Here is a 12,495-nt window from a genome sequence, read left to right on the forward strand (position 1 = left end):
TGGATGCAGAAAAGCTTTTTGATCGGGTGTAATGGTCGTATCTCTTTGCTGTTCTAGATCGCTTTGGTCTAGAGGTGCCTTTGTAAGGTGGGTGGCAGCGTTTTGTCGAGACCCCAAGGCGGTGGTTATGGTGTCAAATCAAGCAATGTTAATGTGGGGAGATACAGCCGACAGGGATGTCCTCTTTTGCCACTGCTATTTACCTTGGTAATTGAGCTGTTGGCGGAGACCATCCGAAAGGAACCTGAAATAGTGGCACCAAAGGTGGGAATTGGGGAATATAAAATGACTCTATATGTGGATGATATCCTTCTGTTTTTGGCTAACCCAGAAAAGTCCGACTTTGCAAAATTAATCCTGTATCCCATGGGGGGATTGGTGGAAGTACTGAAGCTGGAGGATGGACTGGAGTTTCTTTTAGGTGGTCACAGAAAGGTTTTCTCTGTCTGGGAATTTTTATTACCTCTACCTTCCGTCAGCTGTACAGAGCTAACTTTGTACAGTTGCTTGAGAGAATAAAGCAGGACTTGCAGCGGTGGGAGGGACTACCCATATCATGGTTAGGGCGTATAGCCTTGATTAAAATGAATGTTCTTCCTTGGTCTTTTTCCCGATCAGGTTGCTCCTGTTGTTATTACACAGACAGGCGCTGTGGAGGTTTGCCGGTTGGCTTGGATAATTTATTTGGTTGTGTAGGCGGCGCTTAATTAAATTTACCAAGCTGCAACTTCTGCAGGATATGGGGTGGGGTGGGGGTGGACCTCCCAAATCTGAAGTGATAACAAATAGGCACTCTGCTGCCAGTTGTGGATGAATGGGTGCATAAGGACTCAAGGTCGATATGGCTTGATGTTGAGGCCTCGCAGGTGAGATGTCCCCTCATCAACTTACCGATTATGGATAAGATGAGATCTTTGGCTGAACACTGAGAGAACCCGATTATCATAAATACGGTGAAAGCATGGAAGCTAAAGCAGCAGGGTGAGGGCAACTTGCTCAAATTCACCCCATGAGTGGGAGCCCCAGGATTTAGACTGGGGTCAATGAACTCTGGCTTTAGAGCATGGGAGGGAAAGGGAATCTCCTGTTCAGGAGATTTATTCAAGGGAGAGATCTTGATGTCTTTCAACCAATTAAGTCAGAAATATGGGATTCCTAATAGGGACCTTTTCCAATACTTCCAGGTTAGGGGTTATACACAGAAGAAGACCATGCTCTTGCCTCAGCCCTACAAGTCAGATATAGAAAGAAGAGTGCTCTGATGTGGGGGCAGTCTCTCGGTTAGTATATATATATATATATCATCTGCACAGAGGGAAAGCCTTCGGGGATATGGAGAGACTCCATGGGATCTGGATTCAGGAGGTAGAGGAAGAAATCTCATAGGAAACATGGGAGGATATATGGGGGAATGTAAAGAAAATTTCATGTGTAATAAAACATGAGCAATGCAATTGAAGATTCTTAATAGGGCCCATATGGCACCAGAGAGGTTAGCAAAGTTTAAGAAAGGATCTTCTCCCAAGATGTCTCAACAGTAAAATCAGCATAGGCACCTTTACACATCGCTTCTGGTCCTGCTACAAGATTCACGGATACATATAAATAGAAAGCAGGAATTATCAGCGGTGCTTCTCCTGATGCCCACTGAACATGTTACCTAGTAGGGTGACAAGACATCTAGAGATGAACCTTCCAACTCAGCGAGCAAACCTACATCCATTATCTGACAAGTATGGTGCACCATGGAACAGAGCAATTTTAGAAGGCCCTTTCTAAATTACATAGATATGGACCTATCTGCAGAACTGATTAGGGCCTTTATATAGCCACAAGGGCCGTATATGGTGATCAGGGTGGGGGGAGCTGGTAAATACAGGTATAATAACTGTTGCTCCTGTGGACGGTAGCTTCAGTGGAAGCGTGGCAAGTGGAGTAATGTAATAGTGCAGTGTAATGTAATTTAATTTTATTGGATTGTAATTTAATTTAATACTATTTCATTTAATTTGAGTTTATTTTAATTTGGGTTAAGTTAAACAGGTATGAGATGATTGTACCTTGAAGAGTAGAGGGCAGTTTATTATAATGTGATATCATTTCTACACTTCTGTACTTTTACAACTTTTTGTTCTTTTGGTAAAAGAGTAAAACTTTTTCAGTAAATATATATAAAAAAAGACTGCCCAAAATACATAGTTAAAATGCTGACGTTAAACTGAGGTCTCAGCTTCCCTGTTAGTTAGCTGTAAAAGACCCTGATACGGTTTAAATCAGGAGCAAGTGTACATTCCAGGTATCCTAACCAATATTTATCTCTCAACTGACATAATCAAAAACAGATTATCTGGTCATTACTACATTAATTGTTTATTTAAATGCACCTGTGACACCATGGTAGTGTCCCTACCCTGACCTAGGAAGCCCAGATTCAAGTCTCACTTGCTCCAGAGATCTGTAATTACATCCATGAACAGGGTGATTAGAAAACATCCACATTGCTGTTTATTTGAGACCACTTGTGATGTATTAGTAGCATCTGTGAGTTAGGAAGCCTAGGTTCAAATCCTATGTAATCGAGATGTAGCTAATAACATCTCTGAACAGGTTGCTTAGTATTGCTGTTTGTGGGATTAGCTGTGAGCAAATTGGCTATTGCGTTTTTGACATTACAACAATGCCTGATTACAAAAGTCATCAATTAGCTGCAGAAGTGCATCCTGAGATGATGACTGGCACTACGTAGCAAGAACAAATTTATACTTTATATGTAAAGTCCAACCTTTGGTCTGTATATGGCAGAAGTTGGTAAATTTTGTACAAGGTTCTTGGCCACTTGGCACAAGAGATTCATGGTTTGGATTTTTAGAATATGAAGTGCAAGTCTTAATATTCAGGCTCTTAGGTTAGAAGAGCTATAGTTGAAATCTCTACCAAATTTAAAATGATTCTAATTTTGTACACAGGAGGATCTTGCTGCAGAGAAGAAAAAGCAGGCAGTAGTAGAACAAGTATTGGTGGATCAGCTTTCCAGGTAGGAAAGAGTAAGGCCACCTTTCAGAAAGACCTGGCAAGAATGCTTTTGAGATAGCATTGCTTTAACTAATAATTCTTTTGGGTTCTTGCTCTGTGCTTTATCTACTTTCCGTTACTGTGAAGGAATGTTAATTCTGCTGCAATTCAATTTAATCATTTTTAAATGTTGATAGGAATGCTATAGTGGGTACTTGTGAAAGATAAGTTGAAGTGGCTTTATGATGTGTACAAATACTCTTAGGGAGTAAGATGAGTAACACATTCTCCACATATATGCAGATAGGTATTTCACATTGCATTGCAGCTGTAACACCAAAGTGGTTGGTATTGGTTTTTTAAAAAATTATTTATTCATGGGACCTTGCCCTCACTGCAGGGGCAGCATTTATTGACCAACTCTAAGTGTCCTTGAGAAGATAGTTATGAGCTCTATTTTTGAGTACAACTGAATGGTTTGTTAAGCTGCTTCATTGCTGTGGGTCTGGAGACACAGGTAAGCCATACAGGGCATGCAAAGTCGATCTCCTGCCCGAAATCAAAGACTGTAATGAAGCAGAGGGATATTTGTGACAATCTGGGACTATCGTTTTAGTCCAACTTTGTTTAATTAACTGAATTTAAATTCCACAGCTGCTCTGGTGGAATTTGAATTCTTAACTCTTTTGATTATTTATCCAAGCCTCTGGATCACTGCTCCCTAACATCATCACTCCACTGCTGTAAGTTGTACAGAAATATTTGATTAATATATCTCACAAGTCACTTGTGTAAGTCAGGTAATTTACTGTTATAAAAACATCTTATCTTTTATGAAATGCCTTTAACTTATTCAAACATCCTAAAGTGCTTTTTGAGCATAATCAGACTAAAATTGATATTGAACTACATAATATTAAGACAGGTAAATAAAAGCTGGATTTACAAGAATGGTTCCAACTACGAAGGATTTCAGTCAAATGGATAGATTGGAAAAATTGAGGTTGTGCTTCCTTGGAGAAAAGGAGATTGAGAAGTGATTTAATAGAAGTGCTTAAAATCATGAGGGCTCTAGATAGTGTGGATGGAGATACATTGTTCCCCTTGGTGGAAAAGTCAAGAACTGGAGAGGACAGATTTAAGGTGACTGGCAAAAGAATCAAAGGCAGCATGGGAAAATGTTTTCAAGTAGCCAGTGGTTAGCATCTGGAATACACAGCCTTAAGGTAGTGAAGGCAGGTACAACTGGAGCATTCAGAAGGGAGTTGGATAAGCACTTTGAGAGACAGTTTACAGGGCTACAGGTAAAATCTGGAATAGTGGGACATAGCATGTACATGATGGACTGAATGGTCTCCTATTCATTCTGGGATTCTGATCCATAAAGGTAAAAAGACAGCGGTTTGGGAAAGAAACTTAGCGCTTGAGATTTAGATAGCTGAAGGCATAGCATCTGATAGTTTGGTGAAGGAGGTGAAAGACAACAGATTCGGGACTGTATTTGGTAAAATTCTACTCCTTGTGTAAATAGTTAGAAAATGAACTTTTTCAAAGAGGAACAGAAATAGTATCACTATTATAATTCTGAAATAGCTGTGAAGTTTAGTGGAGAGAGGGGAGGAGTTGTAGTCAATTCTGTAATCTATTTCACCAGACTGCTAGGCCATCTTTATTATTTGCACCGCAGATGTCAGTTGAAAGCCATTTATTAGTGATCCACATATGCTGTAAGCTAGAAAGAAGGGTAACTGTTTTGAATAATTAAGAAAATAAGCAAGAATTTAAAGCTTCTTTTGCTTCAGGAATTTTAAGTAAAGTTTCAGATTTAAAATATTAACCAGCACTAGTCTGCAAAGTACAGTTGTTGGTGGTATTCATTGTAATGTTTATTTAGCTATTGCCCTGTACAATTAGTAGGAGTGATTGCTGCATAGTCATTATGGAGATGAAGTCCCTCCTTCACTTTGAGGATATCCTCCATCATTGTGTTTTAGACTTCAAAGTGGATCTAGCATCTCAAATCTGGGCATGCATGAGGTGCTGTGGGCCACCACTAGTAACCAGAGAATTATATTCAAGAACAATCAGTTACCTCTTGGCCTGAAATATTCGTGAGGTAACTGATTGTTCTTGAGTACACTCTACCAATGTCATCAAATCTGGTTCAATGAAGAGGGCAGGAGGGCATGCCAAGAGCAGCACAAGGTATAAACCTGGTGAAGCTGCAATACCGTTCTACGTGCATATCAGATGACAAAACCAGCAAATGATAGATAGGGCTGAGCGTTTCTACAACCAATAGATCAGATCTACACTCTGCAGGCCCACCACATCTTGTCATGAATGATGGTGGATAATTAAACTACTAATAGGTTGTTATACACATATATTTCCATTCTCAGTGATGGGACAGCTCAAAAGAAACATTTGCATCCATCCATCAGTCATAAGTGCTGAGTGGACGGCCTACCCTGGCCTCAAATGAATATCCCCAGTAACACTGATGCCAGTCTCCAACAAATTTGATTTACTCTATGTCTAGAAATGGCTGAACACACTTGATGTTGCAAATGATTACATGACAATAGTACCGAAAACTTAGAGTCATAGAGTTGTACTGCATGGAAACAGACCCTTTGGTCCAACTTGTCCTTGCTAACCAGACATTCTAAATTAGTCTAGTCCCATTTACCAGCATTTGGTCCATACCCTTTAAACCTTTTCTATTCCTGTACCCATCCAGATGTCTTTTAAAGGTAATTGTACCACCCTCCGCCACTTCGTTTGGCAGCTCATTCCACGCATGCACCACCCTCTGCATAAAAAAGTTGCCTCTCAAGTCCCTTTTAAATCTTTCCCCTCTCACCTTAAAGCTATGCCCTCTAGTTTCATGTTTCAGAAAAAGTCTATTCTTCTCCCTGGTCAGGCTGTTTCTTCACACTTCGGCACTGGTATGTATGGGAAACGTATGTCCTGTGTACAAAATACAGGACAAATCCAATCTAGCTCAAAGTAAGATGATTGAGATTGTTGGAGTCCAATCACCTCACCTCTGCATACCACTGCAGGGAGTTCCTCAGGGTGGTGTCCTAGGTCTAATCATCTTAAGCTGTTTCATCAGCGACTTTCCCTCCATCATAAAATCAGATGTAGTGATGGCTGCTGATTACACTTTAGGCCAGTCAATGACACCCATACCCACATTCTGTAACCAAATAAAATATTTTTAAGGTTATTATTTTTGAAAACTTCTTAGTATTTCACAATATGTTTTGTTGACAAGTGAATCAGCCATCATTTTATCCTTTCTTTAAATTTTCCACAAAATCTCAATTTTTTTTTCATGTGCCTCATCTTCTCTCCCTTCTCTCCATTTTAATCCATCAACTTAACCAACCTTGTGGTCACTCCATCCAATCTTCCCCTTTTCTGGTTTACTTAATCTCATAACTGGTCATAAAAGATTCTTCAGTGTTTCTCTACATTACAGCCATAACTTTATTAAAAGTTATTGATGAATTATCAAGCCACTGTAACATCTGATTATTTCCTTCCAATAAAGGGCAGTTATCAGTGATCCTGGACAAGATGTAGGCACCACAGATCTGAGACAGCAGCAAACTATTCTTCCTGGTCTTGGCTCTGCTCCCCTGCGCTTCAAAAGTAGAAAATTACATCAAACCAGGTTTGCATTTATGGAATATTTTAAGACTGAATTGAATTCTTTATATCTGCCATTTGTGAATCTCATGCATGGCTCAGTGGTAGCACTGCCACCATTGTGTCAGGAGGTGTTCGGTCATGTCCCACTTGGGGACTTGAACATTTAATCTAGGCTAACACATCTTGCTATACTGAGGGAGTTCTGCAGTGAGGTACTCTCTTTTACAGATATTAAACCAAAGTTTTCATGAAAACCTCCTGGGTGGACAGTAAAATATCCTATTGTAGTACTTTGAAGAAGCACAAAAGAATTACCTCCAGTTTTCTGACTGATATTCATTCCACAACAAGCAAATCCAACAGATTTGCTGGCCATTATCACATCGCTATTTCTGGGGTCTTGCTATATCCAAATTATTTCCTTCATTACAGTAGTGACTACAGTCAAAAACAAAAGTGTTTAATTGACTATAAAGTTTTTTGGTACCTCCTGAGATTGTCCAAGACTCTTCACAGGAACGTTGTCAAACAAAATTTGACAGGGTGCCACACTAAGGTGATATTAGGACACAGCTTAGACAGAGGTAGGTTTTTGAAATGTCTTGAAGGAAGTGAAAGAAGTAAAGATGAAGGAAGATTTAGAAAATTCTAGTGTTCAGGGCCCAGTTGGCAGAAGATCCAGCCACCCTGAAGTAATGATATTAGATATGGCGAGGTCTCTTAAAAATCTCGCCAACGTGGATTGATAGTGACGCAACTTCATGATTGTAAGATAATGCTACTGTATGTGTGTAAAGGAAATGGCCTGAATTTCATCATTACTTGCACTCTCCTTTAGACAGTACAACTTCTGGCTCAACTCCTCATTCACCAATGATACTAGCTTCAGGGGAGATTAGATTAGATTAGATTAGATTCCCTACAGTGTCGAAACAGGCCCTTCTGCCCGACTAGTTCACACTGATCCTCCGAAGAGCAACCCACCCAGACCAACTCCTCATATCCATCCCTGACTAATGCACCTAACTCTATGGGCAATTTAGCATGACCAATTCACCTATCCTGAACATCTTTGGACTGTGGGAGGAAACCGGAGTACCTGGAGGAAACCCATGCAGACACGGGGAGAATGTGCACACACCGATGTGAGAAATGCAGAGAACTCTCTGGCCATTTTCAAGGAAAAATAGATTCATGCTCCCCAAAAAGACAATGAAGGATATTGTACAATTAGAAGTAAAGCATTACTAACTAACTTCTCCCTCTGTTCTGTGTAATCTCAGTATACTCAAACATGGGGTTTTTGAAACATGGCAAAAAAACTGTTATACATTGGACTGGTCCCAAAGATGAAAAGATGGTTTCTTAACTCCTCCCTGTTTCTCTTGTTTTATAAACAACACTCCACTTTGGTTTGCACTTACAAATTACAATTGGCAAATTTCCTTCCCTTTAGGACATTTGTGAACCAGATGGGGTTTTTACAACAATCAGTAACAATCACCATTAGATTAGTTTTTAATTCCACATTTCATTGAATTCAAATTTCACCATCTGCCATTGTGAGCCCATGCTCCCAGAACAATGTCCTGGAGTTCAGTCTAATACATTACTAGTTCAGTCCACTACACTATTCCATCACCTCCATCTTATCCTCACATACTTATCCAGATCCCTGTAATTATATCCAAGTTATCTGCCTCAATTACTACCAAGTTAAAAATCACACAACACCAGGTTATAGTCCAACAGATTTATTTGGAAGCACTAGCTTTCGAAGCACTGCTCCTTCATAAGATGATTGTGGAGAATAAGATTATAAGACACAGCATTTATAGCAAACGTTTACAGTGTGATATAACTGAAATTATATATTGAAAAAGACCCGAATTGTTTTCAATATATGATTTCAGTTACATCACACTGTAAACTTTTGCTATAAATTCTGTGTCTAACAATCTTATTCTTCACAATCACCTGGTGAAGGAGCAGCGCTCCAAAAGCTAGTGCTTCCAAATAAATCTGTTGGACCATAACCTGGTGTTGTGTGATTTTTAACTTTGTATACCGTGATCCAACACTGGCATCTCCAAATCGATTACTACCTGTAGTAATGAGTCCCATGGTGTACCCATTCTATTGATCAAAGAGATTTCTCCTGAAGTCCTTCATTGAATTTATCATTGATATTTATTGCTTCAATAGGGTAAAAACAAGTTCAACATTGACGGAAAATGTGCTGTCAAACAAGCTGCGCTTCAATGCCCGGATTATTTCAAGGTATATTTTATCAAATTCAAGTGTATTTTAAAGAGTTGATGTGCATGTGTCCTGGTATTTTCAGAAAATGTGAACAGCAATTTAAGCAACAGTTGAATGCTGTTTTGGGAGTAATGGATAAATAAACTAGGTTGACCAGAATAACCTCCCTCATCATGAAGGAAGGGAATAGATTAGGTAGAAACTGTTTCCAGTAATTGAGAAGACCAGAATGAGACTCAAATGGAAGATGTTTGGGACAGAGAACACAAGAAATGTTTTACCTAAAGAGAAACAGAGTTAATGTTTGAGATAAATGCCGTTTTTCTTCAGGAATTGTCTAGAGTCTACAGAAGGATATAGACAGGTTAGGAAGGCTAAATGATTGGGTAAAATCTTGGTATAGAATATACTGTGGGAAAATGCGAGATTATGCACTTTAGTAGGAGGAGTAGAAGAGCTGGACATTATTTGCAAAAAGCTGTGAAAGTGATGCATTTGGGGTCCTAGTACATGAAAACAAAAAGTTAACAATCAAGTTCAGTGGGTAATGGGGAATGCAAATGGACTGTTGGCCTTTATTTCAAAGGGAATGGAGCCTGAGATGGGAGAGATACTAAATTAATATTTTGGTCAGTTTATCTTTAGGTAAGACTTTTCTTGTGATTACGGTCCCAAATATCTTCCATTCTAGTCTCCTCAGTTACTGGAAACGGTTTCTATATAATCTGTTCCCTTCCTTCATGATGAGTATTTAATGTAGACAAAGACATGGAGGCTAAGGAACTTGGGGAAATAAACATTCACGTCTTGAAAACAGTCCACATTACAGAAGAGGAGGTGCTTGAGGTCTTAAAAAACATAAAGGTGAAAGAATCTCTGGGACCTGATCAAGGTATACCAGGATTTTGTAGGAAGCTAAGGAAGAAATTGTAGTGCTACGAGCAAAGATATTTCTGTCATCTGTAGCCACGGGTGAGATGCCAGAGGACTGGAAAGTGGCTAATGTTGCGCCTTTATTTAAGAAAGGCTGTTAGGAGAAACCTGGAAACTGTGGACTGGTGAGTCTGATCTCAATGGTGGGCAAGAGTTGAAAAAGTGGTGCTGGAAAACACAGCAGGCCAGGCAGCATCCGAGGAGCAGGAGAATCGACGTTTCAGGCATAAGCCCTTCTTCAGGAATGAGGCTGGTGTGCCAAGCGGGCTGAGATAAAAGGTATCATCCTCCGTCATTTCCGCCACCTCCAAGCAGATCCCACCACCAGGGATATATTTCCCTCTCCACCCATATCAGCGTTCCGGAGAGACCACTCCCTCCGCGACTCCTTCGTCAGGTTCACTCCCCCTCACCAAACCAACCTCCATTCCCAGCACCTTCCCCTGCAACTGCAAGAAGTGCAAAACTTGCGCCCACACCTCCCCCCTCACCTCCCTCCAAGGCCCCAATGGATCCTTTCATATCTGTCGCAAATTCACCTGCACCTCCACACACATCATTTACTGTATCCGCTGCACCCGATGTGGTCTCCTCTACATTGGGGAGACAGGCCGTCTACTTGCAGAACGTTTCAGGGAACACCTCTGGGACACCCGCACCAACCAACCCAACTGCCCCGTGGCTGAACACTTTAACTCCCCCTCCCACTCCGCCAAGGACATGCAGGTCCTTGACCTCCTCCATCGCCAGACCCTGACCACATAACACCTGGAGGAAGAGTGCCTCATCTTCCGCCTGGGAACTCTCCAACCACACGGGATGAATGTAGGTTTCTCCAGTTTCCTCATTTTCCCTCCCCCCACCTTATCTCAGTCCAAGCCCCCAGATTCAGCACTGCCCTCTTGACTTGCAATCCTCCTCCCGACCTCTCCGCCCCCACCCCCTCTCCGGCCTATCACCCTCACCTCCTTCACCTATCTTATTCCCAGCGCCCCTCCCCCCTACCTTTTATCTTAGCCTGCTTGGCACACCAGCCTCATTCCTGAAGAAGAGCTTATGCCCAAAACGTCGATTCTCCTGCTCCTCGGATGCTGCCTGGCCTGCTGTGTTTTCCAGCATCACATTTTTCAACTCTGGTCTCCAGCATCTGCAGTCCTCACTTTCTCCTAATCAATGGCGGGTAAGTTGGAGGGGATTCTGAGAGAAAGGATTTACATGCACTTAAGAGAGGCAAAGACTGATTAGGGATAGTTGGCATGGCGTTGTGTATGGAAACAGTGTCCCACAAACTTAATTGGGTGGCAGAGCAGGCTCAAAGGGCCAAATGGCCTACTGTTGTACGATGTTTGAATGCTGATTGCGTGGATGAAGAACCTGCCTACTTTGTATTCATTTTTTCTTCAAACAGGAATGGGCGGGATGCGTGCAGGGAACTAATTGGTTTCTTCTTTGCATTTGATAAGTCTCTTACAGTATACGAACATCGTCAGTTTGGGAAAAACAGGTATGTCTTCTCATATCAGACAGCAGGGCCACAGGAAATAAATATTTAGATCCATGATTATACTGAATGATCTACTCCTATTTCTCATATTCTTAACTCGGATTAGATGGTGCACAAGTGTGTCTGACCTGTACTGGTGGTGATCTAGTGATCTAGTTCAGTCTGGTTGAAGATGCATCTGGTTTGTTTTTCTTCTTTTGACCTATGTGGCAAATATCTGAAATTGCGTTTTTTTTTAAAAACTGAAGTTGTGCTTCCAGTCAAATACACTCTAAAACTGAGAGTAGGTGCGATCTTTGTAATTCAAGCTTATCTGGAAAGACAGTTAATACTTTCTATGCGATTTGCACTTTTCATAACCTTAGGATACCCCAAAGCACTTCATAGCTAATTAAGTAATTTTAAAGTGTCTGTTTTTGGGGAGCCATGGCAACAATTTGTAACATCTATCTTAGCGACTGATAATCAGTAATAAATTATGTCCAAGAGACTGAAAGACCACCCCCCCCCACCCCCACTCTTCAAAATAGTAATTTTGCTTTTTTACAATCACTTCGGAGTGCAGATAGGCTGTCGGATTAACACCTCATCTGAAACTTGGCACTTTTGACCGTATTCCCACACACAGTGCTGCACTGCTGTCTTAATCCATATTTTCTCTTGGATTCCTTGAAGGGACACTCTTAACAGGTGCACAGTCTGAAGACAGCATGCCAGAACTGAGTCAAGGTTTTTTTTTCAATGCTGAACACAAAAGACAGCTGCAAGAGACTATACCACACCTAACTAGAGAAACCAGACTGAACGCACAAAGTAATCTGTGATAGTGTGCCCTTGGCAAACAATTCACCTTTTGTTTGTCTTTGGAGTATGAGGGCTTTCTTCACTATTTATGCCCATCTCGCTTCAGATGATAATTAAGACAAGCCATTTTCAAGCAAGAGATGTTCTAGAAGGACAAAGGCAGAAAATGCAGAGGAACATTACTATTTGCCCATTCCCCTCCAAGTCTGTTATGGACCAGACCAAACTTCCTTCAAGTATTTCAAAGAGATAGCGTAGACATCAACTTTTATTTAAAGGCGTGTAAGGTGATGTGTTCCAGATTTAATTCAATTGGT

General features: G+C 40.9%; 1 protein-coding gene across 4 annotated transcripts in view; it reads left to right on the forward strand.

The window, feature by feature from the left end:
- caps2 (calcyphosine 2) overlaps positions 1-12,495 on the forward strand; it is a 52,266-nt gene that overhangs the window by 24,931 nt on the left and 14,840 nt on the right. For all 4 annotated transcript variants that reach the window (XM_072551801.1, XM_072551802.1, XM_072551804.1 and 1 more), the window contains 4 exons: positions 2,967-3,034; positions 6,575-6,697; positions 8,881-8,955; positions 11,279-11,374. In XM_072551801.1, coding sequence (XP_072407902.1) covers positions 2,967-3,034; positions 6,575-6,697; positions 8,881-8,955; positions 11,279-11,374 — 362 coding nt within the window. The remainder of the gene's footprint in view (positions 1-2,966; positions 3,035-6,574; positions 6,698-8,880; positions 8,956-11,278; positions 11,375-12,495) is intronic.

Source organism: Chiloscyllium punctatum, chromosome 32 (assembly GCF_047496795.1).
Source record: "Chiloscyllium punctatum isolate Juve2018m chromosome 32, sChiPun1.3, whole genome shotgun sequence".
Classification (NCBI taxonomy): domain Eukaryota; kingdom Metazoa; phylum Chordata; class Chondrichthyes; order Orectolobiformes; family Hemiscylliidae; genus Chiloscyllium; species Chiloscyllium punctatum.